We start from the raw sequence: 25964 nt of genomic DNA on the forward strand, positions 1-25964 counted from the left end.
AGAACCTATACCAAGTTTGATTTGCAAGTGCGAATATTTACAATAAGAAGTTAGGCATAGGGAACATCAACGCAAGTTACACTTTTGCAATATCCTATTCGGGAATATTTGTCAAACTCATGAATCATTCAAGTAAATAACATAATATGGACTCGTTTTAGGTCGTCAGTACCTGCAATCCATTATTCCATTGCAAAAGTTCACGTAATTAATGCACAGTGATCCATCCCGACAAGTGAATTCATTTTCGTAACAATGCGTTCCTCCTGAAATATTCAAGGTAATAATTACCCAGCTTGGACTACTTTAGTTTTGAGTGATTGATTATGAAGTAATGGACACTGTTCGTCGTAAGTAGCTACGTTTTATCGAAACAATCATGAGAGCATAGACATTTGTAAAACACGGTTCACAGGCCAAGTTGAAATCGACCTTGATATCATCCTCACGTGCAATGGCCTTCAGTCACGATTAGAGGTACGCGGAATCTAATACCTGGAATATTCGACTCTGAGACAAGTATTAGGCTGATATAGTAGAATATCGAATATTTAAATATCTTTTATAACTACGCAATAACAGTATCAATGGCACGCATAGCAATAACTTATAAATTGGGCGATTCTTTTTGACATGTCAAAAGAAGTCAAAAATTTATCAAAATTGATACATTAGGTCAAACATTTGTCAGAATTGTTTCCAAAGTCAACCTTTTATGACCCCTGCATATCGTAGATTTGCACTGTCGGTGAACTCATCTTCTGATATTTTACAGCTTCTAGGCTATTTTATAGGCCTACCATTGTAGAGGGCCCAATGTCTGCTCATTTTGAATCATAAACGGTCAAATTAAACAAATGGGATGACATGGTGTTGTGGTCAGCGTACCGTAATATCCTAACTGAAGCAAGACTGCTTTGTCATTGGATGGTTCTTATATCAAGAAGCGCACCATAAAGAATAGTCATGCAGAGAACATTGCCAGAATGAAGCGACACAGTGTGTCACCAGCAGTGAACGCAGAAGTACAGTGTCGCCAGCCAACAACTGCTGCTGTTGAATGTTCTTTCTCCATTCTTGGCAAGCTACTTAGAATGTGGACAGACACTTTTTACCCAATAATGTGGGAAATTATCTTTCGTAGTACTGTTAAAAATTTCAAATATTCAGTTATCGTCCGTTTTTTAAGTCAAAACAATCGCCCTACTTATAATATTACATCCGTCCTGACTTCTAGGAAGACGATTCTATGGCTACACGCCTTGCCATATAATTTAGTATTTCTCAAGAATCACTGTTTCGCAGCGCTTTGTAAGTATTACGAGGGTCGTTCACTGTTTGACATGAATGTCATTCCATCACCATTCTTTGTCTTACATTGCGTGTTCAAGTGACCTGCGATAAGGCTAATGTAGGTTTTGAGTAATCGAGTCGCTGCGTGTGACGAGTCATACTTGAAATTATTCTAACAGATAATAATACAATACCATACATATACCTTCATGAAATGTTAGATCGAGGTACTACCAATTGCGACTTCAACATTATTCCACGTTTTCCAGTGGATCAACAAAAACACGCCATAAAATGGTACACCGTCAATATATTTAAACCCCGAATATACAGGGCTTCGATGATTTAGTAGCGTTATATCAGCTATAGTGCTGATGCAGTTTGATTTCGCAAGTGTCACTGTCTTTAAGGAAAAATTACTAGTTTTGCCAGCCTACGTAAACTTACATTGCGACCGTTCGATCGTGTTTTGGGTATCTATATCTCGTTTTTGCGCATGCTTAGTCAAAGCAGTTTTTGGTCGCCCAGTATGCTATTCAGGCGTAGGATTGCTATTTTATTGATTTCGGCAGGGGGGGTATGCTCTGAAGAAGTGAGTGGGGCACATTGCGACAATTTGGCTGATCACACTGGTCCATTAATATCCTAAGGCAAAAAATAAATAAAACAAAAAAAGAGAAGTGCGCGAAAAAAATCGTCTTCGAAAAGTCCTTAAAAACATTCCTTAAACTCTCACGCAATAAATGGAGTAGGCCTACATAAAGGTAATTTACCACCCCTTATAATCAAGGTGGTACGACGAGCCGTCAGCCATCTTCATGTAAGTTTTATTACGATCATAAAGTTCGGAATGTAAATTAAAACTCATCTTGAAAACCTTCCGATACGTCTCTTTCTTCAACAGTTGTCAGTTTTTTTCTAACTGCTGTGGTGTTGAATTTTTTATTACTGTCTCATTTTCCCCACCATTTGTCCAATTGTGCCTGGCCTATCGTATTCGTATCGAATCAAATTTTTGCGCAATTTAACCTCCGTAATATTAAATTTCAAGCATTATATAGCATGTGCTTAGAGGCCACCGGATACTTGATCAAGCATTATTTTTGGGTTTAAGCATTTCTGGAAGAGACAGGCTTTCAACCATGATTGAAAGACCGCCTCCCAATTTTAGTCCAAGGAATTCTTGTGATAGACTGAAAAGTTTAGAGCATAGAAGGTAAAGTACAAAATAACCACATACCGACTTTTAAGAAGCAAGATTCTAGCTTATAAATTATGGCAATTTCAAATTATACTTGAATAAACTGTACCTTCTCCCACTAAAATTAGATATAATCTATTTACCTTGTCTGCAAATCTTATTTCTGGCATGCTCCAGGGACGACGGGAGAATACAAAGGGGTGCTCCTCCCGTCGCATTTACTCTGCACAGCTTTGTATTGCTGTGGTTATTCACTGGACTTCGTGGCTCGTCTGACCCGTCTCTGTCAAAAAGAAATATCCTATGCATCATTGATCGATATACCAATTCATTAGAATACTGATCCAGAGTCAATCGTGGAATGACACGTAGTATAATTCACCAAAGTCTCTTTGATTCTCTCCAATGATTTCTGGGGGGGGGGGGGGGACAGACGAAATTAATAAATTATTATATTCAATTTATTCATATATACGGAGGGATAACACAACAAAAAAAATCATTTTGAATTCTGCATAAGCAGTAATGTGGTCACAAACACCTTTATCACGATTAGCGTGACGCGCACTTAAAGCTGACGCAGAATTTTCCCGGATACCGGAGCACAAAAAGTTTTAGGTTGCAGTAAAAAGTGATTATTTCTGTCAACTGTCAGACATCCCTGGGATATCGGATGTGCTCAAATAAGCAAATATCTTGTCCGTGACATCCGTCACATCAATCTGATGAAGCTTAAGTTTGTGAAAACGCAATTATTAAAGGTAACTCGACCTCACATTCAGGTTTGTTCAGATAAATTATGAGGAACTACAACAATCATTGGTTTTCGTCGCACGGGTACGTCACTATCAATCTTGGTTCGTCTTAACCTGCGCCAGTGGAAAGTTTATTTCTCGACCAAATTTTAGTGGACGGAACAATTTTAAGGGTTTGATGCAGTTGTTCTCAAGCTTATCGTGCAACCGTCATCTGTATTCTGCAAATATTAACTGTAGGGTAGTGCTGACAGCAATAAAATGACTTTTCATGAAAGTAACATCAGGCTATGTATGTAAATTTCGAAAACTTTCATTATATTGAAGCTGCATTTCTTGAAATACGCGGTCGAGCGCCGTTGATTTGATATGAACGAGTGCCGAAAATCCATTTTCACAAAGATGATGGAGAATGTAATAATAACTCGTAACGCTTCTGACAAAACCTTCTAGTATAGTCGCAAGTCGCAACATACATCGCATACTAATTGAGAAACATATTTAATGAGCATCTGACGTACAGCCTAGTCATTTTCTTCTGGCAGCTCATGTTCAAGTTATTCTGGAATAGCAGTTATGCATATCACATGACACAATCGATTTTTGCCCACAATTTTTCCAAAACCCCAACAGCACAATTCGAAACAGCAATTTTTTCAGGCTATTGACAATTAAAATGAGTTTGCACTCCGTCCCTGAAGATATTGCAGTCAATACGGATTAATAAAGTATAAATCGAATGTCAGTAATTTTTTAGTTGTTTTTTTAACATAAAATTTCTTCATCACAATTATCACTATTGAATTAACCATATAAAATATGCATTGTGCCGCCGTTGATAGGTTGTTGCAGATTTGTTTGTTTGTTTGATTGATATGCACGGTGTTTCGACTACTTTGATCATTTTACACCAGGCCGATATTCCTTCTATTTGATTCCGTACATACCGTCTTGTAGCACGGCCCACTTCTAAGCTTTTATAAGACACCGCTTACGCGGATCACGTGGCGAGAAGGAGCCTAGATAAAACTTTGTTCTTGGCATGGACATTTACGTTTGATTCAAAATAATTGGTCATCAACCTAGCTAGAGTTGCGAGTACAGTAAAAGTTTGATCAAATCTAAACACTTTCACTTAGTTACAAGTTGAGATAGACATTTACAAGACACATCATAACAAATTAAAGTGAAAGTCAATAATGAAAAGTTAGACAAGTAGTAAAAAAGCATTTAAAGAAGAAAATTTGGTAAGAGAATTGCTTGCTTTGGGAAGTAAATCGAAGATGCTTATGTATCAATTTTGGAACGCCAAAGGACTAGTAATGCGACACATAGGTATTTCCAATAGTTGTGTTAGGATTTTTTTTCGATATCATTACGCAATTACCACCAGATAAAACCTATTTAATATAATACAAATATGAATATTGCTGTTGTAAACTCTTGATCCCGTATTCAGATTCATCTCTTCTTTATGGCGACAGGAGAAGAGATGATCAAAGTCTATTAGATTATCTTGAGTTTGGTGTTGGCGCTTTGGCACGGATTTCCTTTGTGGACAATCTCCAGGCGTTGGAAATTATGATTGTTGTGCGTAGGTCGAAGTAAGCGCCTATGATTTTCCCGCGTATTTTAAAGCAAACGATTGTGATAGTGAGGAAGTAAGATAGTTCCGCCCAATGAAAGACTGGCTACATCAGGGGTGTCGATTATACGGCCCGTGCCAGGCGATTTGATCTGGCGAAGCGATTTGGCATAGATCGAAAAAGGCCTATATTATCCAGCACATCTGTAACAAATGTGGAGATTTTTTACAGAGAATACTTCCATTAAATAATCCCTCAATACAGAGGATGTCGAGCATGTTCAATTGTCCATAGGTAACATTATACCCACTCGACTTCGGCATTGTGATTTCACATTAGTACCCATTGGGAACAAGTCAGTGACATTGCTTCGAGAAAGGAAAAATACCACACTGAGTTCAGAGTTATGCGTAAAAATAGACCAAAAAGTAGTTATTCATAGAAGCGAAAACGCCAATGCAGAACCGTTATATGCAGTTTACATGGAGAATATATTAGTTACACACATATATAATTCAAATATATATGGTCGCACTGCTCTGTCACTTCTGACCCAATAGGTCTCCGGACTAAGAGAAACCCGACTCGCGAATTTTTATTAAAGAGCAAAATTCCAACGTCCGCGTTTACAGTTAATATCTCGTATTCACTACAACGCATACGCAGAGCTAACGCCGGATTACAACTAAAGCAAGAGTGGAGCATGGGAATATATCAACTTATATCATCGTTAGCCCCACTGTTTTAGTGGTTCGTAACCATATTATTTTTGCCAATTGCATTGTTCGAGAATATTGATGTTGTGACTTGCTAGAATAAATCCACTATGATCCGTGTAGATCAGTGGTTCGCAACCGCGGGTACGCGAAGCATTTTCAGGGGGACGCGAAACCTCTAAATCTGAAAAATGATTGATAACTTAATTTAGATAATTTTTTAATTGGAGAAATCACGAGGCAGTTTTTCTTTCTAAAACTTCAGGACTCACATCAGCAGCATCACCGTCTGAGATATAAACATCCTAAAAATTCCAATTGCCTATTGATACAAACATATTGCAATTTAGGAATATTTCGTTTGGGTTTGTTGAAAAAAGAATGTTCGATTTGCAAAACATTTTGGATTTGAAGTTGTCAGTCTCAGCAAATCAGTGAACAGTCAGTCGTTTGAAATGTAAATTCAAGAAGTTTTTTCCCAATCTGTCCCAATAGGATTGAAACCTCGCCAATTTTAATGTGATTTACAGGACCACTATTCTGGAATAACTTCAAAATGAGCTGCTGGAAATGAATAGCCAGGTTCATTAAAAAATATGTTCTTCAATTATGGTAACATATATGTTGCGATCATACATAGCTGTCTTCGGTTCGGTTTATTAGCAATTTTTATCATGTCATCAGTCTTCAGAAGCATTACGCTTAAATATTACACTCGCTACCATATATATTTGTAAAAATGGATTTTCCGCACACGTTCATATCAGAAATAGCGTAGGCGCTGATTTTCAAGACACGGTCGCGTATTTCTGGCCAATTATTTACATGTATTGTGATGATACCTTTAGGAAAAGTCAATTTGTTGCTGTGTAACACGGGCTCATAATTAATGTTTGCACATGACAGATGGCGGTTGCACGATAATTGAGCTAAATTTGAACTAAAACTTGAGGGGGTCCGCGAGGTCCGTGACTGTGCAAAAGCGGTCCGCGAAGTCAAATAGTTTGAGAACCACTGTTGTAGGTAATATCTTTATATGCGTGATTTATTAATGTATTCAAGTGAGAAACAATGACATGAGGTAATATTTTGGAATCAGTTTAGTGGTCCGGCCCGAGAGCGATTTCTACGCTTCAATCCAGTTTGAGTTTGACACTCCCTCACAGAGAATAACATGTATATTTAGTAATTCTCCTTCTTTGTCTGCCTACCGGGCGCGAATTTGCAGGTGCTGTTTTAGATTGTAAATGCGTTCGAATCATTCCTTTTTGCGGATATCGTCCTCGTAGAATGGAAGTAGCTTATGTCCATTTTTTCAAATTTCAAGATTCATTTTTCAATTTTCATATTTTTTCTGTCAAATCTCGGTCGTATTATTTTGTCACATTGTTTCAAAGTTAACCATGGCGAGCATGGTGGAAAGAGAATGAAAACTTTACATGAAGGTAATTTTCTCAAAATGTGTAAAATGAACATAAGCTACTTTGATTCCACCAAGAAGATATATGGATTTCCCATACCCTGATTCTCGTACGGACTTGCCGATCAGAGTTTCAAAATTGTATCGGGTTTTGAATCAGATATATATGGCTATTTAATTTAATCTTGACTTGGTTGGAATGTCATCGAGGTATCATCTTACATTTGAATTATAACACTAGTAATTAATCGAACCGGACATGATGGAATTTGATGTCCAGACGATAATTATGAAAGTACCATTCCAACTAGCAGACACGCCTTGTCGCAAGGCGTGTCGTAAGCACGCGCTAAATATCGGATTATAATACGAAACAGTATAACGAATGAATCACTAATCCAGCACACTACACCATATATATATAGGCTACTCGGCTAAGTGGGTTACAGCAAACTTATTAAACATTTTCCATTACATAACCAATGACCATTGACCGCATGTCGTGACTAATCCATGTCGAATTATACTACATCGCAGTCTAGATTAACGAATATATATATATATAACCTTGTGAATGTTAGATATCATACGTTATACTGTCTTCGTAAGTTAAGGACGTTCGGGGGTCGTCTGATATCAACCTGATCATACTTGTGGGATGCTGAGAAAGGGATTTTATCTAACAATCTAATGCCCAGTACTTGTACGTCAATGATATATATGTCACTGCTGTGCGCACACTGTAGTTTTATTTGTATGGCATATGTTGTTGTCTTCAGATTTAATTAGGCGTGAAAACGTTTAACCTGAGTATTATGAAGCTGGTTACTGTATTCGTAGCAGCCGTTGCATTCCTCATGTTTCAGGCTATTTGTGCGGGTAAGGAATCATACATTGCCAGCCAACATGTTAGTTTCCTCAATACCTCTATTCTTTCAGATCAGTGTTCCGTTTATAGCGATTGTGGTTTTGGCACGAAGTTCAGGAAGCTATGCATCGATGGAAAGTGTATTGATGTGGCACCGCCGTAAGTTGACAGTTATTTTGACTGTTATCCACCATTGTTGCGACAATGGCAGAACAGAGCCGAGTCCACAGCGATTCGATTCTATCGAGTTGTAGGCCTCAGGCAGAGTAGAGTCGACTATTTTTAGTATGGCATCATTATCATGTCATATAAGTAGGAAAGACATGCAAAGGTCAAATGTGTACCTTTTAGTCTGATGCGGCGGATATACTGCTACATCACAATAAACATAATTTATATTTTCGACCACTCCTATTTCATTGTCATTTGTGACAAAGCCGTGGGTTGATAACGACTTCAAATATATCTCATCTCAATTACCGTGTGGAGCTTGGTACTACATCATAGTGTCCTATATGGTGTCGACACAGGCAAATCTCACGCCTCAGTGAAATTGCATCACGTCACAATTTCCATTTGGCTACAGGCAATTTGACGGTCATTTTTGACCGGCTTGCCGAGCATTAAATTTGGTAAGACGGGTATCAATCGAAAGCTGACTCTGCACTGATTACGAAAATATAAATTTTATTCCGCTCGTGGCCCTGGAACTCCCACAATCAGCCTCGAATTTTCCCCATTGTTATGGAGATTGGCATTGGGACGCAACAATGCTAAACAATGCTGTCTGGCTCTTTTTCTCTTGAGCTACTCTCTCGTTTCGCCAGACAGCATTGTTGCGTGTCAACACCATACATGACATTATGACTACATGTTTATATGGGGCGATAGCCTACGACCAATTAAGGTTTCCAATTTATAAAATACTATCGAGACTAGAATTTCATTACTAGAAAAAATCACCTCTTTCTGCTCAAGTCGATTAATTAGAATTAGCACTAGATTCAGATTACACTACCCTGATCACTGAGCTCGGCCCTAGTTACGACCACCGGATACATGTCCCTTGCTATGATACACCATCTGGGTAATGAATTTATATCTGAATCCTAAATAGACACTGATAAATGATTTGGAAATAATTCGATAGACATCCAATGAAATGAGGATTCGTGACAATACCATGAATTAAGATGAAAACGAACCATCTAACAAAGAAGAGCATGTTGACAATTCTGCTTTTGTTCCACTCATTGGCAACCCCAACATGCAGTCAAGTCTGCTAATGTCTGGTTACCATTTTTTGGAATTTGGAAAAGAAGACACTTTTTAAAAAATCATGAAAGATAGTTTTAGGAATTTGAAAAATCTGTTTTTTAAATGTTTACTGGAAATCTTGTTGTATTGAATAAAAACAAAGGTGATCATTTCGACTCGACTCCCGACTTACCCACTTTTGTACGTTACTTTTGTGGAGTTGACTAAAAATGGTCATCACTTTGATTATACTCCCGGATGACCCGCTCGAACGTTCGCATTACTTTTTTCGCGTCGTTTATGCGGATTTTTAGTTGATATTGTCCAGTAGCCTATCTGTAAAAGCTGCAAATAAGGACGAATTGCCAAGAAGGAGGAAATTTTCGATTTCCTGGAATGGAAGGACAAATCCTCCTTAATGAGGACGTATGATAACCCTAGCTAATGTGTACTCGACGGAACACTCAGCTTCTTCCCAGTCTAAATGAGGAATAGGAATTGTCAAATTTGTCAATCTAGTTTTAGGGCGGAGATAATAAAGTTAGCTGATCCGGAAGAATGCTAATCGTGTGAGTAAATACGGCTAATCGCGACTCATAGAGTTGGAAAAAGATACGCGCGACGGTTAGACCAGGTGTCCCGAGTTTTCAATCAAGTGACGTTATCTGTTGCATCATAATGCTGAAACGCGTTGTAGGCTGTCAGTAGTCAATTTGTTGAATGAAACAGCAGCCTGTTGATAGCGCTACTCCCATTGTAATGAAAGTTATGTCCAGTTGGTACGGTAGAGCTAAAACGGATTATAGAAGATTGATATTGTTTTGCAAGAGTGGGTGGATAATTTGTTGATTGTTTAGTGGGGCCATTACCTAGTGGACAATCGACTTGGTCATTATCGGGAATATTTGTGCGTAGGAACGGAACGCAGTGTATGCAGTTTTTATAGATACTAGTTGCGATTAACACTGACTTTATACGCTGCGGTCAACCGGTTTCCTTAATCCTGGGCTGATAAATCCTGACGAACGCGGTAATCCACTTTATTGCTTATCCCACTTTATTATCTCCGCCCTTAGTGTTGACGATATCATCTTTACACGAAGTTTCATGTGGATTCTATGGTATCATGAAGTTTACATGATATTATTTCGATCGAAAGGCTATAGGTTAAAAATTCTATTTTTGTTCGACTCCGTTATATCTTCAAGGTGCATTTAAGTCTGCTAAAGTGTACTCGAAGGAGCACTCAGCTTCATCACATTACGTATGGGGAATGAGAATTGTAAAATATTATTTGTATCTGCACAATCAAATTTTAGTGTTGACGACATCATCTTTGGACGGATTGTCGGGGTTTATTGTGATATTATCATCAATTCCCCTTGATAGTCATTGGCACGCAAGGCTGTATCTGAAATATGAATGCACAAAACAGAAATATTTTAAAATGTTATGGTCCGTCCCAACGTTTAATTGAGTATTATACGAAAACTAAGTCACATTTCTGTTCGTTTGCAGGTGGCTTGGTAACCTCACTAAGCCGCAGACAAAATTGCAGGGCGAATGACTATATGTACAATTGAAGAGTCGTAGCACATAAACCTTTACCATGCAAAACTTCAAAATATATGATCGAATATTGCAAAGTGGTATTCATTGTGTGGTGTAAACTGTATTACAGCTTATGCTATTTATCTGCGTCTTCGAGCATATATAGCTTCCGTTTGTCTTTGTCTATTTCATGGTTGAGCGGTGAATATTTGCATCAACGCTATTGCGTTCGTACCCAGCTCAATATTTTAGTTATTTAGCAATTCGATAGCCGCCACAGCTCAGTGTTGAATACTATAGCATTGGTCTCGCAATATGCAAGCCCGATATTGAACCGCGCCAACCGCTGTCACCCAAAATCCATCTACTAATGACTACCATTCAGTTCGGCGATCTGAAAATACGTCGTATAATCTTCAGCCAAAACAGTTATGAGGATCGCTGGTGCGAACCCATACACGGAATCGGTCCGAGCCCCTACCCCGTCGTATCATGCTCCTCGCGCTGCTTGTGTGACGGAAGAAGCCGAATTCGGAGACCGCCGCAATGTTGTTGTTGTTTATGATACTCGTGGTGTTTGTCGACGACTATGGTCATTTACACCAGGACAATGTTCTTCATTTTTATTCCGTAGCTTTCGACTTTTAGCTCATACCACATCTAGGCTTTAGTTATAAGACTCCGCGGCGGTAAGGATATGGCGTGGAGGAGCTTAGATAAACCTATGACACTAGGTAGGAATTCTGGGGTCTCCCTCGGTCGAACTCCAACCCGCAACCCATCGTGTTGCAGCTGTGGATCATACCACTATACGCTATCTCGCCAAACAGACCCACGCAATGGCCGACGAGGCTCACCTCAATCGCGAATATGAATAATTCGTTCTGATGTAATCCATAGTAATCCTGTTAATGCTTTAACTTGTGTGATGCAAAGCACGTTACCATAATATGATATTCCTTACCAGAAGCTTAAAACACACTAGTCCTTTAACACTCGAATCGGAATCGAATTACACAGTTACTCATTTTGGCCAAGCCCAAATAACTACGCAGCACATACGCATATCTCGCTATGATACACAATACATATCTACAAGTTGCACTTGTACACGTGAGAATTCATGATGCCGTGAAAGAAATGCCGCATTTAACAAACGCAATGCGATCTCACAATACCACGACTTTATGTCAGTATGTTTTCATATTGCGTTATGGAGTTACCGGACATAACACGTGCCTAAACGGATCCCCGTCTCCAACACTTATAGTCAAGATTGATTCAACGCAGCGTTTTCCACGCTATCCCAAGACATATATTCCAGCACAGTGATTCTCAACCTTTTTGACCTCGTAGACCGGCTAAATTTCAAAGCAAATGTTGCGGACCCGTGAAACCTCAAAAATCAAAATCAACCTTGAATATAATTACGATTAATGTATGCAACCCAAATGTGATATTGGAAACTTTATTTATGGCCATCTTTTCGATAGTATATATTTATAGGCGGTTTCATTGAAGTTTAAGCAAAGCGAAGCTCACGCAATCCTTCAAAAGACAACTAACTCGATAGTGGTTGTTCGGTGTCCTTTGAAAGAAATGTGACAGTGAAATCGGGAATGCTGTTTGCATTAGCCTATAATACACTGCCGAGTGCCACTTAATTTCACGGTCAGAATTTACCGAGGGTTTCAAAAGTCACGGCAGCTTTCACGTATAACTTTTCCGACACGAGTTGTAGGCTATACTTTTAAATAGTTTCGTAGAACACTTGTACCATTGTGACTTTCGGTCATGAACTCTCTATTATCACGGTACCGTCCAGAAAAATACGTTCCAAACTTCTAAATCAATCCAAAATTTGATGTTTTGTTTCTCCAATTAATTGACAAGCGTCCAACTTGTGCTTATATAAAATAATGAAGGATGCAAAATTTGAATATATTTGTCGGATCGGCAAGAGACCTGCCATGGACCGTCACCGGTCCGCCAGCCGGCGGCTGAGAAGTTAAATAGTGGTTTCAAACAATTTGTTCAAAACATGTCGTAAACAGTGTTACAAACAAAGGCCTTTTTTAAAAAAAATAGTGTTTTTTTAAGTTTTATAATTATACCATAATTGTGTAAATACTTTCCAAAAAATATGTTGTATGAATCTACGGCCAGTTTCCACCTGATCTTGCCGACGTATACGATATGGGATTGCTGGAACCCTCAAAATAGTCGGTTCAACAGCTAGTACGTACATATTTCGCTATATTTACCCTATATTTTCAATTGTCAATGTCAATCCGCTATGACGTCACAACTGAATATTCGTGACGGCATGGCTTTAAAATGTTTCAAACAAGGGCTTTGTTTTAAATATGTTTTATATTGATTTTTGTTTTAAATGCAACCCTATGAGAACCACTCTTCTATGGGACAGAGACATTCCAATTGAATACATTCATTAGCTCAGCATCAAGACTGACAATATCGAAAGAATCCACAGGAAGGACCATCTCAAATTATCATCTGCTCGAACTAAAATTGCCGACTTCGACACGGTCGGCGATCGTACTAGCCTCTAAAAGGTTCTGGTTGGTGTGAACACGAACTTGAACCGAGTGTCTCATCCTTACAATATACTATCTTCGCTGTATGATATACTCATGAGATTTGATGGCCGCCACACTCAACGCGGTGACGCCTTCCGACGAGTTTGATTGATTGATTTCGCCATGCTGTAACGACTCCTTTCTGGCTTTGCATTGATTGCAATTGTTGCACTTTTTTCTTTCCGCGTACCCTCACGCGGTCCTATCATTTTGTTGCGTATCAACAAACTACCGAAAAACCAAACTATACTCGAAATATAGGTTATTTATTAGCAAGTAAATGCGGGCAACGAGCAATTCCGCCTCTGAATAATACCCCCAACTTGAATACGACGATAGCAATTGTGTCTCCCCCACGAGATGCCCTAGGCGTGGTGATACTGAATTGAGGGACGCATGAAGATTTAGTTATGCATTCGACGAAGACAATTCCTACATAGAAAAGAAATACACTAAGGTTTTGGTAAGGTTCTGTCTTAACACGAACGTGAACCTCATGACGTCGAATGACGTCATATTGCTGATCCCAACCCTATCTTTCAACGAAGTGATAGCGTATAATGTACTCGGGCCACATAATGCCACAATGCTGAAGTGCATATTGGCGTTTTAAACGTCGCTTAATGTATAAACCGACGCAATCAAATGATATAATACTTCCATAAAATCAATATTATCCGTCGCTTTGCCGACAATTTCGATGAGGACTTGCCATGGAATATATGCTTGCGCCTTTACAGTCTTGGCCAGACCGGACAATGTATTCAGCGTTTGAGTATTGCTACATTGATTTTGAGCAGAGTGTAAAACAGGGTTTCTATACTTGCTACCGATATTATCCCATTAATAAGTTATACAGCAGTAGCCAACACCCCAATCGCACGGTTTTTTTATGATACAATAAACATATGAAGTCAAGATTGATTGGTTGAATAAGCATCATTCGCTGACTACATGTAGTGTATTTCGCTCGTAACGTTGTGTGATTGCGAGTCGAGCTCTTAGCAGAGAGTCGCTAAATATTCACAAACGGAAAGCTAGATATTAGGAGCAAACTTTTGTAACAAAGCAAGTAAAATTTTTGAGATTGTCAAGGTGCATATTCGTTTTGTGTTGATTTTTTCTGTTGCCAGCGGCATGCACAGAGTGGCCCGCAGTTGAAATGCAATAAATTTGTACTAAAGATGTCATAATGAAGTGAAAATTGTAATATATGAAAAAGGTTCACAGTGCAGAACCTATCAAGGTTCGTTTGTGAACGCGAACCTCTGAATTTCCGAGGTTCACACACAGAACGCGAACGTGAACCTCACGTTCACACCATCCCTACTAACGATTCGATGTGAAAATTGTAATTTTATTGTGTACCACATCTGAAATGAATTCGCGTATACTACATCTTAAGAACCACTGTTAGTATATTGAATCGACAAAACGACGGCATACATGATGATGGTGACGTGCAATAATCGCTTCGCCTTCCAGAATTTGAGAAATTCGGTAGGATCAATTATTGAAAATTCGTAAAAATGGTTATTTTCTGATTTGGCGGCACCAAAACACCAAATAAAGTTGAAATCTTCATGTCGCCAAAATTGTGTGGATCACTGGAAATACGTCAATATGCTGACAATATCAGGTATCATTTGTTGTCAAAATATAGTCCTCCTTCGCCGTATGTTGGTGTTGATGTTACAGATATGTTAATAATGGTGACTCATAATTGTTGAATAGAGTAACGAAGGATTTTCTATCTGGTATGGTATGCACCAGTGGTTCTCACCCTTTTTCGACCCCTCTCCCCGATATCAAGCTCGACACAAATTTGTGCCCCAATATTTATGGATCGAAAAATTAGGACATATAAACGGGACATTTAGTCGCCTAACTCTGATCGCTTTTGAATTGACTAGAAAAACACATCCTTTTTCCGAGTATGTGCTCGGAAAACAGGTTCCGCGTCTACTTGCCGATGAATGGACTTTTTTGTCGCGTCATATGCAGAATAAGCCCTCTTGAAGTGCATCTTTTGGGCATGATAGGTAAATATATCTTACAGGACGTTCTAACATTTTCGCTGATATCTCTCCCTCTAATTATGCTTGGCGCTGGCACTATTCTCCTATGTCAGTGGTTTTCAATCTTTTTGTCTTCGCGGACCCCTTTCGGATCGTCACGGACCCCGTGAACCCCAGTTTTAGTTTGGTCATTTCTATCTAGCACAGTATCTTGAAGTTATCATGGAAGAAGGGTTGTGTATATCACAAGAGAAAATGAATTTTTGTAAACATTTCGAAGTCACCGTGATTGACCTTACTCATCCAATTTTTCTTTGCGCAATCCCCAATAAAACATCTCTAATTCGCAAAATGTTTTTATCAGTAAGCTATTGGCAATTTAACAATTAAAATTAGTCTGCAAAGTAGGAAATTTCATCTCAGACGGCCATACTGTTAATGCGAACTCTAGAGTTTTACTAGTAATGAAGCTAGACTGCCTCGTAATTTCTGAATTAAAAAAATACAAATTGGGTTATCAACTATTTTGAGGCTTCGCGGTCCCCCGGTTGAGAACCACTGCCCTATGTGAATCCTGGATATGTTTTCGTAGTCAGGGTGTATCTTGGTCATGAAGTGAATGGGTTAATCTCGCCAGGAATTGTGATTTCAATATGATGTAATTAAGCAGATATCTATGTTTACCTCAGTTTATCATACCTATTAGATGAAATACTTTTCCGAAAGTCAAAGAAAATAAATATATCAGCACAAAATACAGAAGGAAACGTATTGCAACGAAACTGAAAATTGTGTTCCTTACCCCTAGCATTTCAAAGTCTCAAGTAAGGATGAGGAAACAGATGACTAGAATCCTAAGAGAGAAAATACCGCTATCAACTACTCATTCTCTTTCTTCGATTGCCTTCGTGGAGCCGCTTTCCGCCGTGCGGTTTTCGATTGAAAAATCCATTAAAATTACTCCTTGTTGATGACATATTGATTTCCATCCTGATTCTCATTAGGAGTTGCCAATCGGAATTTTAAAATTTATATTCGATTGGAATCAGATACATATGTACCATATCTCTGAATATTGGTATGAATCTCGACTTGGTTGGATTGATATCGAATGTGAAAATGAATACTAGTAATTAACGGTACCAAACAAGGAATTAGATTTGCAGATGTGGCCGTTCAAACTTTCAATTGAATGCCTTGCAGTCGACTTTTATCAATATATGCCAATCAAGTCTTTGCCAAAAGAAGAACCTCGTGTACGAACAAAACTCGCACATTGAGCTGAAGAGCTCTCTTCGCCCCGATTATTCGAAATTTCATGCCGGTGACGTCATCTTTTGTGATACGATTGTTGATATACAATATTCTTTCCAATTCTCTTCTGTAGTTGCTGAGGATTACTCCTGACGAGTGTCAGGGTGTCAGCCGAAAATATTCGGCTTCATTTCGATATGAATATACTATTAGATTGTATATTGAAGTTCTCTACCAGGAAGAGGCACTCCAGATAAGAATTATATAAATATTATCACATATCAGACCGGTCTTGTAGCAGGTCAATGATTGTCGCAGTTCATTGATTCGTAAGCACGCGCTATAGATATCGGAATATAATACGGAAAACAGTAACACGAATCACGGACGAATCACCATCCATGCATATTACATCATGTATGTATATAGGCTAATGCGGCTATGCGGACAACATTTAACATATTCGAAACTTTACATTACATACAACCAATGACCTGGATCGTATGTCGTGACTAATTCGTGTACGATTATACAACATCACAATATAGACTAGCGATTATATATAAACTCGTCAATTTTAGACTGCATTCGTTATAGTGTCGTCGTATTCCAAATACATGAGCTGGACTTCTGATATCAACATGATAGTATCAGCGGGATGCTGAGAAATAATTTTTACAGCTGACAAGCTAACAATATACAGAAAAGTCCAGTATATAGGCCTACCTGTGCGTATGTATTATTCATTGATATGGCATATGCCGTTGTATTTAGACTTATTTAGGCGTGAAACTGTTGAACCTGAAGCTGTTTACTGTATCCGTAGCTGTCCTCGCACTCGTTTTGATTCAGGCAACCATGGCGGGTAAGGAATTATCCTTTGCCACACATCATGCTTGACTCGTCAAGACATATATTTTGCAGAACAGCGTTCCGTCGGTCGCAATTGTAATCGGTACTGGCTACTCAAGATGTTCTGCGACTTTAGAGGAGTGAACGTATCCGGATTCGCCGTTGTTAGATGAATATTTTCTCGATTGTTATCAACAATTGTTACGATTTGATTTTGACGCAACTGCGTGATTCGATTCAGGATGGAGTATTAGGCTGCTAGAGTCGCATAATACCAGTTCTACATCACAATACATATTATTTGGTATTTTCTATCGGGTCTATTTTATTACACTTTTTGGCAATACTGTTGTTTGATTACGACTTCAAAGATTCGTCATTTCCATTAACGTTCGCGGCTTCTTCAGACATATATCCCTGAGCTGTAATTGCAAAGTAACATTCGACAAAATATGTCAAATCTCGAAATTCGTCGTCGCGCTGGGCGCGAAATATGTGCCGGCCATGCTCATAACATGTTTCCATGTTTGCAGTAGTTTATTATAATTCATTTAAAATGAATTACGCGTACTTTTAGATCGCCAATTTCCCGTTAAAATACTACCATCACACTACGTCTGGTTATATTCCACAAAATGTTTCGAACTAGGTATTTTATTCCGCAGCGAACAGCGAGTCGACGTCGAATGGAGAGGCACTGTACCACTTTTAAGAGCAAGAGTGAGAGCCCTTTGTGCATTAAAGATGCTTTGAATCTTTTTGGTCAAAATCATTAACTAGTTATATATGTATTTGTGAGCTACAAAATTTTAAATCTTCCGAACATATATTCATAGCATCATAATGGATGAAAAAAGGTTAAGTACCACTAATTTACAACATTCCACTATAGACTCTATATCTACAAAAAAGTCTACCTTTCATACAGAGGAAACTGCAACATTTTGGTGCGCGAGATTTTTGTTTAAACAGTCTCAACTTTTGTGAGTTTTCAATTCAGGACACAAACGTACATCATTTATGACTACAGGACACACGAAATTCTGCATTTTTTTCAAGTCATACATCTAATACAGGAATGTCTAACATACGGCCCGCGGGCCGCATACGGCCCGCCAGACGATTTCGTCCCGCGAAGCAATTCTGAGTAGACTGAAAAATCCCTGTATTATCAAGTACATTTTTAACAAATGTTGAGATATTATAGTGAGAAATACTTCCCACAAGGCAACAAATGTCAAGATTATTCAATAGACCAATCTTCAAATTTTTGTCCAAATTCCGTAGTTTGAAAATAAAGGTGTTACTAGAATGTAGCCCTATGGTCCGCAATGTAATGTATTATTATATATACAGGATCAATATTAAAGTTTGAAACGAAAAGCAAGGGCGTGCATTTTGCGGTTACATATGGGAATCATTTGACTGGTCCGGCCCACGACTAGGTTTCTGGTTTAAATCAGGCTGATTTAAATCAATGTGATTAAAGTCAAGTTTTTTCGTTGAATTTTGATTTTAAATGTTCCATTTTGATTTTATTTAATTTTTATATTTTCGGACGAGATGCGTGAATGTGGTTTATTATCGGACAATCATGTGCATTTTATATAAACTAGAGATAGCATCTCGTCACCGGCAGCGCTATAGTTCAGCCATTTGACAGACAGACGGAAAAAGAGCAAAGAGCGATAGTCAATCAATATGTTAGCGTTTTGCTGTGGATACCAGTTAGTTGTCTGCGGCATGCTGCTGCTATTTCCGAGGCACTGGTGGGATACCGCAAACGAAGCGCAATCCGGAGTCTTTGTCGAATTCGTAAGATTCCCTCATCTCTGATCCAATTTGCTGGCAGAAACCACTCCATCGATCAAGATGAAGATGCAATTATTATGGATGGTCCCGATTTGAATTAACATGTTTCCTCGCTACTAGAACAGATCAGTAATGACTCTGGCGACCCATCATTATCACATAGGTTACACCATCTGGATGATGATTCACAGCCCACATTATTAATGTTTATGCGTTTTTCTTCATCACCTTGATTGACATGGTCGTCATTCATCCCATTTTTTTGCTCGTGTTGTTGATATTATGAGTAATAAAAACAAAAAAAATCAAATCAAAAAAATCATGCATTGAATAAAATCGATTTTAATCAAGGGCAAAATGATTTTAACCAGAACCCTACCCGCGAGTGGTTTGAAGGTTTGAATCCGGCTCGCGACGCATGTTGAGTTTGACACCCCTGGCCTACATGATATAAGTGTGCCCTTATGACAATATACCTCGTTACCACCTTATTGACATCCAATAGACACACCAGCAAAACGAAAGAGGCGCGCGATTTACCTTTGTTTTACGCGAGAGTCGGAGCAAAGAGAAGAAAGACACTGAAACGTACGTGCATACGATTTACGCAAATATGCGCCGAGCTTGAATCGTACGCGCGTATAATGTGCTTTCAAGTCATCTTCTTCAAATGTATATTCGCCAACTGTGATCAGATCCATTTTACACATTTTCACACTCAAACATTCAAGAACTGATTGTTCATGTAGATAAATCAAGGAATGTTAGAACCTAATAACGTGGACAAGTTGAGAATGTAGTTAAGTCCACTCGAGTGCCATGAAAAATAATTATTGCAGTTATCTCTGTTCAAACACATTTTAAGACTTTACATTAAAAATTTGGTATTCAATAAAAGCAATCGATATTCGCAAATTGATATCAACCACGTATCAAATTCATGCTCAATGATCAATTGATATTACCTGAAATTCAATTGCGGAAAAATTCGATCTAAATCGATTGTAGACCTTCATCCGTCGTAAGGGATACTGTAATTATATCAGTCGACAACAACTGATTACCTGCAATCTGTTCTTCCATCGCAGAATCTTGAAGTTGGGATGCAGGCAGATCTGTCGCGGCATTCGAAATCTTTTTCGTCACATTTCGTTTCTAGAGAAATAGTAAATAGATTATTCACATTCCTCATTTTATTGAAAATGTAATTAATTAGTTTAGTGGTTCTCAACCTTTTCTCAAAGGGCAAAATATGGTTCGCGGCACCCTTAGCCCTTCGAGTAACCAGAGTGGCGAGTAGTGTGGTGGTACGCTGCACCTGTGCGACACAAATGGAACGCGCGCTCGAGTCTGTAATCCCTTTCTTAGTGTTGTAGGTTTGTCTAGCTCAGGAGTGGCCAACCTGCGGCCCTCGAAGAGGATTTGTGTGGCAGTCAACACGTAATTTAATTAAAATGTGTTTGCGACCGTCGACAGGCAAATTTAATTTGCGAATTGGCCCCCGAATTTTCGCTTACTACTCGACTCGAATCAATAAAATTCATACTCTATTCACATTCGAGCACTTGAATCATTGTGCCCAACCCTAATAGTTAGCCGATATGTAAAAGTAGATCAGTCCGGAGTTCACCGGAAATAGAAATGGACAGTTGAACATGGGTATTTTGCGTCCAGTTACTTCCTTACGGTCATGCCCTCGAATGCGGCCGCAATATAAATATATATTCGAAAGGGGCCGTGAATAACAGCCACACCTGATTTAGCTAATCACTTTCTCGCAATCCAATCTTCATATATGTGCTGTCTTACAAAACGCCTGGAGCATGCTATAAGTTGGCATCTTAGGAATCATAATATGCAATATCGGCCTGGTTAAAATGACTATAGATATCGAAGATTTGATAAGATGATTAGGGCTTGGCACAGTGATTCGAGTACTCGAATCTGAATCGTGTATTAATTTTAATGATTCGAGTCGAGTAGTAAAAGGCGAATTTTTCAGTACTGAAATTACACGCTCCTCGCCACTGCCAGTTAATTTATTACCGAAAATTGTAGTTACGGTACCATTTTGCACTCTGGAAGTCTTGAAACATTGATTTGCCCATCGCATCATGTGAAACATGTAATACAAAGCTACGAACGATCCCGGAAATAACCCATTTCTGAAGTATATCATCCTACAACGTTGGCACGAAGTGCAACGAAATCGGTATGGTCAAAAAAGTACCAAAGTATCATTAATGTACTTCACAGCAGCAATTACATTCTTTGTGGTGGCATCAAAGATATATATTTGAACTTGGACATCTTACTGTATGTGATGACGTCATAGTGAGTGATAATCGCTCACTCGACTCGAAGCATAAGACGCTATTAAGAATCGAATCACTCGGTACTCGATTTTGCCTAGCCCTAAAGATTATGACTGAAAAACAAAAAAAGGTCATCAATCTGCGTCATGTCGCTTTTAAGCCCCCGAATATATTGGGGTGACTAGAATTAAGGTCAAAACCTTCGGCCGAATTCATAACGCTTTGTTTAGTTATCACCTTCCTTTATGTTGCTATACTTGGGCGAGCTCACGTACCACCAGCATTGACGGCGGAGGACCCAGGATTGATTCTTGACAGTAGCAAGTTCTGTAGCGTCGGGATTTTATCTGAGATTCTACGATCATCAAGGAAATGTAACGGGCGACGAAATCTTAACACCATCACCCTACCCTCATGAAATCAATGTGATTGGTATTTTATTTTATATTCATATCACTATTATATCGCTGTACACGTAAGTCGTTTGATTTCATTATTTCCACCAAAACGTACGGTGATTTATAGCTATCTCCACTTTCAAATACCAAAAGTAGCTTGAACACTCCCACCAGTTATTGAAAATTTTTCAATTAATCTAAACTCTAATAAATAGTCATGGTGTGTTGACAGGGAGTAGGAGATTAGTACAACTACTTCAGCGACGCAAATAGTAGCATTTCCATGCTGCCGGTGGACTTGCTGCTGGATTAACCCTGCTCTGTGTACACGATTATTGTCATAGTACAAGCATCGAATTGTTATAATAAATGTAATCATATTTCGAATAAGTATACTTCCGCGACAACCCTCTGGCTTTTGTAGTATACTAGGGAAATGAATTGGTCTAAAATTGGCGACACGTGAGATGGCATACGAAAGGCAGAGAACCACTGGTTCATAGTACAGATGGGTTGAATTGAATGTTTCACCAATAGCATTCCAGGTAGTACATAAAAAGTCGGTGTGTTCCGATGTTTGATCCAACGCTGATCATCGTGTTAATTTTTGCAACTAGATTAGAACTGGAAGTACTGCTGTACTGTCGTACTGAAGTAGCCTACTTCAATGGTATAAGTACAATACGATGCTTTGGAAAGTATATATTTGGGGTTTGTGTTTGCAAAGAGGAAAACTGGTTGAGACACTGTCTCGTACTTTTATCAATCGATCGCACATTGCTACATTACGAAATGCAGAACCAATATTTGCGACTAACGAAAAATGACCATTGACCAATGACACTACATCGGATCACTTTTCGACAGTCGCGCATGGACCATTTCATCCAGTCGTTATGACGATTGCACTGCGTACCGATAAACGTAACGGAAACACGTCCAAACGCAACTTTCCGCTTTAAAAAACAGTAAGTGCGAAAGTTCGGTCTGAAATACTATTGAGTAGAAGCGGAAGTACTTTAAAAGCGTAAAAACCTCATCTCTGACCGTCCTAGTTAATTCATACTTACGGGGTGCGCACAAAAGCATTCGATGTCGTTGCAGGTCGGAGGGAAGGACGCAAAGCCGGGAACGTCTTCTGCATAGAGTTCTTTCATCATCGCCATTCGACACATATGGCTCGTCTGATCCGTCCCTATTAAAACATTATGATTCCATTCATTTTCAATCGGCTGTGGTCAGTAACGAATATTTTTCTATTTTAGTAGGTACTTAGTAGTTTTCGCTTATTTGTACTCTTACTCATACTTCCTATCACAAACGGGACATTGGTCATTAAATGGCATCTTCCCCGAAAAGTTGTTTCAGCGACGCTATTGTGTAACCACTGTGGAACAAATGATGACTTCTACCATTTCTTGATTGATTGCCTGGCACTGGAACAGCGTGGACGGGTACTGAGAGCCATAGCGCAGCGGAAGAATATCCCATTGACCTTGGATAACTTTGACACTGCGTTTTCAAAACATGTAATCGAATTTGTGTTGTACCAAGATATCGTATATATTCATTGACAATTAGCCTAATATTTTGAATGTCTTATAGTAGTTTGTGAAAGCAACTAACTAGCTTGTGTTGGTCGATGAAATTGAGTTGCTCGCGATGTGAAATAGCTTCGCTGTCATAAGCTCCATACTAGGATTTTAATATATTATTTATTTAATATACTATTTTCCATACAGAGCTCCGACTCCAACTCCAACAGTTCTACGAATTTAGTTCGAAAATTATTTGCCACAGTGATTGTTTAATGACTTTCTTATAACCAATAAACATAAGCAAACACATTATTCACGATGACATGCAAAAATGTTTCATTATGGCATATCTCGAAATACTCACTGTACAGTTAGCATGGAAGTATTTATTGCGAAGTATCATTCCTTTTTTTATATGTTATAAGTTTTCATATTATAGACAAGCCACGGATATTCTCTAATATGTATGAATTATTCAAACAAGATATATACCATCTCCTGTATAATTAAAATGTGGATAAAAATATTAAAATATTACCTCTTTTGTATGAGTCAACAACTAAAACAGAGCTGTGGAAATGTTCTCACTACACACTATACTGACGATAAGCACACACGCTCTCCTACTATAAACGTCGGTGGGAAAATAGCGTATGTCAAATAGCATATGTCTACACTATACATGCACTTGATGAAGTATTCATGGACTAGGATTATACTTATAGTATTTATTACAGATTTGTTCTACTCAAGCGGTTGCGCTATACTAAATGCTAAAAATAGTTTTGATTCTGTCAAGTGGGAAGCAGCGTTTCAATATATTTGCATCAATTTTGTAGGCGATGTTGTCACTCACAAAACCCAACGATTTATTTACTCTTTCGCAGTATCGTGGCATAATTCCAAAAATTGAACCAATTTGTGATTGCATCAGGCATTTTGCGTTGGCCACGAAGATACATCTTGCAATTTTCTTCCTTCATACAACTGAATTTCAATTTGCAAATAGTGTCCAATGTTATCATTATCGTTACCAATGACAGTGATTTTTGGTACATGCAAATCCTATTTTATTTATTATGAGTAATTATAAGAGACGTTTGAAAGCACTTTCTTACATAATAAAGAAGTTGGGGTCGGAATCGGACTCAAGAGCATATTCACAAACTCTGACCCCGAATCCAGCCAGATGTTTTTTCACGACTCCAACGGCATGGAGTCCTAGAAAAATTTCGAGACTCCGATTACATTATAGGAAAACAATAAGCGACGCTCCGACTCCACAGCCCTGACTATAAGATCGATGGACCTTTAGGTTTTATATACGCCCTGATATTTACATTCTCGATGGAATGTAGCCAAAAAATATCTTGTTTTTACCATCGTTTTGGAAGGGTTATCATTGTCTTGATAGGCGCTGTCCTACTTACCGTCAGTTGCATACAGTGTGGGGATGAACCGAGTCATGCCTTTACCCGATTCAACTTAACTTGACTTGAGTCTCTTTGCGGACAATGACTTGAACAGACTCAGCGTTTCAAAAATGATGATTTTCTCGTGACTCGGATTACAATTTATAAGTCAATTTCGAATCTTCAAGTAATCGGGTCGACAGATCGATTTACCGTCAGGTCGTACATTGTCGTAAACTGGTAGTAATCGATTAGCAAGCTATATCGACTCCAAAGTCTGCGCGACCGCTCAATGCTAAAAGTTCACCTTCAACAACTCTCTTGTAGGTGGTAAATCGAGCGAATATAGTTCATAGTGTTTACTAGGGATGATGTGAACCTCTAAAAGGTTCAGGTTCGCGTGAACGCGATCCTTTTTGAAAGGTTCTATGTGAACGCGAACGTGAACCTCATGACGTCACGTGACGTCATAATGCTAATTCCAGCCATACATTTCAGTGAAGCGAGATCCTATATTTAATGTACATTGTACACTGTACAGTGTACACGATCCCCAGCGACGACTCGGGCCACATAATGCCACAATGATGAAGTACATATTGACGTTTCAAACGTCGCCAAATGTATCAACAGGGACAATTAATTATATATTAATCACATAATATCAATATCTTCTGACCTACTGCCAACAATTTCTACGAGTACTTGCAAGGGAATATAAGCATGCGACTTAGCGGTCTAGGCCAGACGTGATAATGTGTTCGGCGTCTGCGTATTACGACGTAAATATTGAGCAGATTGTGAAACGGAATTCAATACTTGTTATCGATATTACCTCATTAACAAGTTATACAGCAGTAGCCAACACTCGAATCGCGCGGATTGTGTTTTTATGGTACAATAAACATATGAAGTCAAGATTGACTGGTACACCTGCTACATTTTTTACATCAGACAAAGATATCAATTCCATTGATTGGTTGAATAAGCATCATTCGCTGACTGTCCCTAGTGTTTACTCGTCAATAATGGAAACAGGTTGAAATTGTCTGTCATGGATATGTAGGTGGGTCGTGCACTGCATCATATCAATTAGTTTCGATCAGCTGAGGTTTCAT

The 25964-nt window shown here is 38.7% G+C and overlaps 1 protein-coding gene and 1 long non-coding RNA gene across 2 annotated transcripts in view; one reads left to right on the forward strand and one right to left on the reverse strand.

The window, feature by feature from the left end:
* The window catches only part of LOC145441388 (uncharacterized), a 39207-nt gene extending 14306 nt beyond the window's left edge, over positions 1 to 24901 (reverse strand). The window contains exons 1-6 of the mRNA XM_080319242.1: positions 24865 to 24901; positions 24553 to 24655; positions 22967 to 23091; positions 20248 to 20338; positions 2638 to 2777; positions 173 to 266 (exon numbers count right to left, since the gene is read on the reverse strand). Coding sequence (XP_080175368.1) covers positions 173 to 266; positions 2638 to 2777; positions 20248 to 20338; positions 22967 to 23091; positions 24553 to 24655; positions 24865 to 24901 — 590 coding nt within the window. The remainder of the gene's footprint in view (positions 1 to 172; positions 267 to 2637; positions 2778 to 20247; positions 20339 to 22966; positions 23092 to 24552; positions 24656 to 24864) is intronic.
* Positions 7710 to 10742, forward strand: LOC145438687 (uncharacterized). The gene is made up of 3 exons (XR_013915001.1): positions 7710 to 7850; positions 7911 to 7998; positions 10615 to 10742. It is a non-coding gene; the product is annotated as an uncharacterized LOC145438687 (long non-coding RNA).
* Positions 24902 to 25964: the final 1063 nt, after the last annotated feature.

Source organism: Botryllus schlosseri, chromosome 1 (genome assembly GCF_051294905.1).
Source record: "Botryllus schlosseri isolate E-star chromosome 1, Bs_hap1, whole genome shotgun sequence".
NCBI classification, from domain to species: domain Eukaryota; kingdom Metazoa; phylum Chordata; class Ascidiacea; order Stolidobranchia; family Styelidae; genus Botryllus; species Botryllus schlosseri.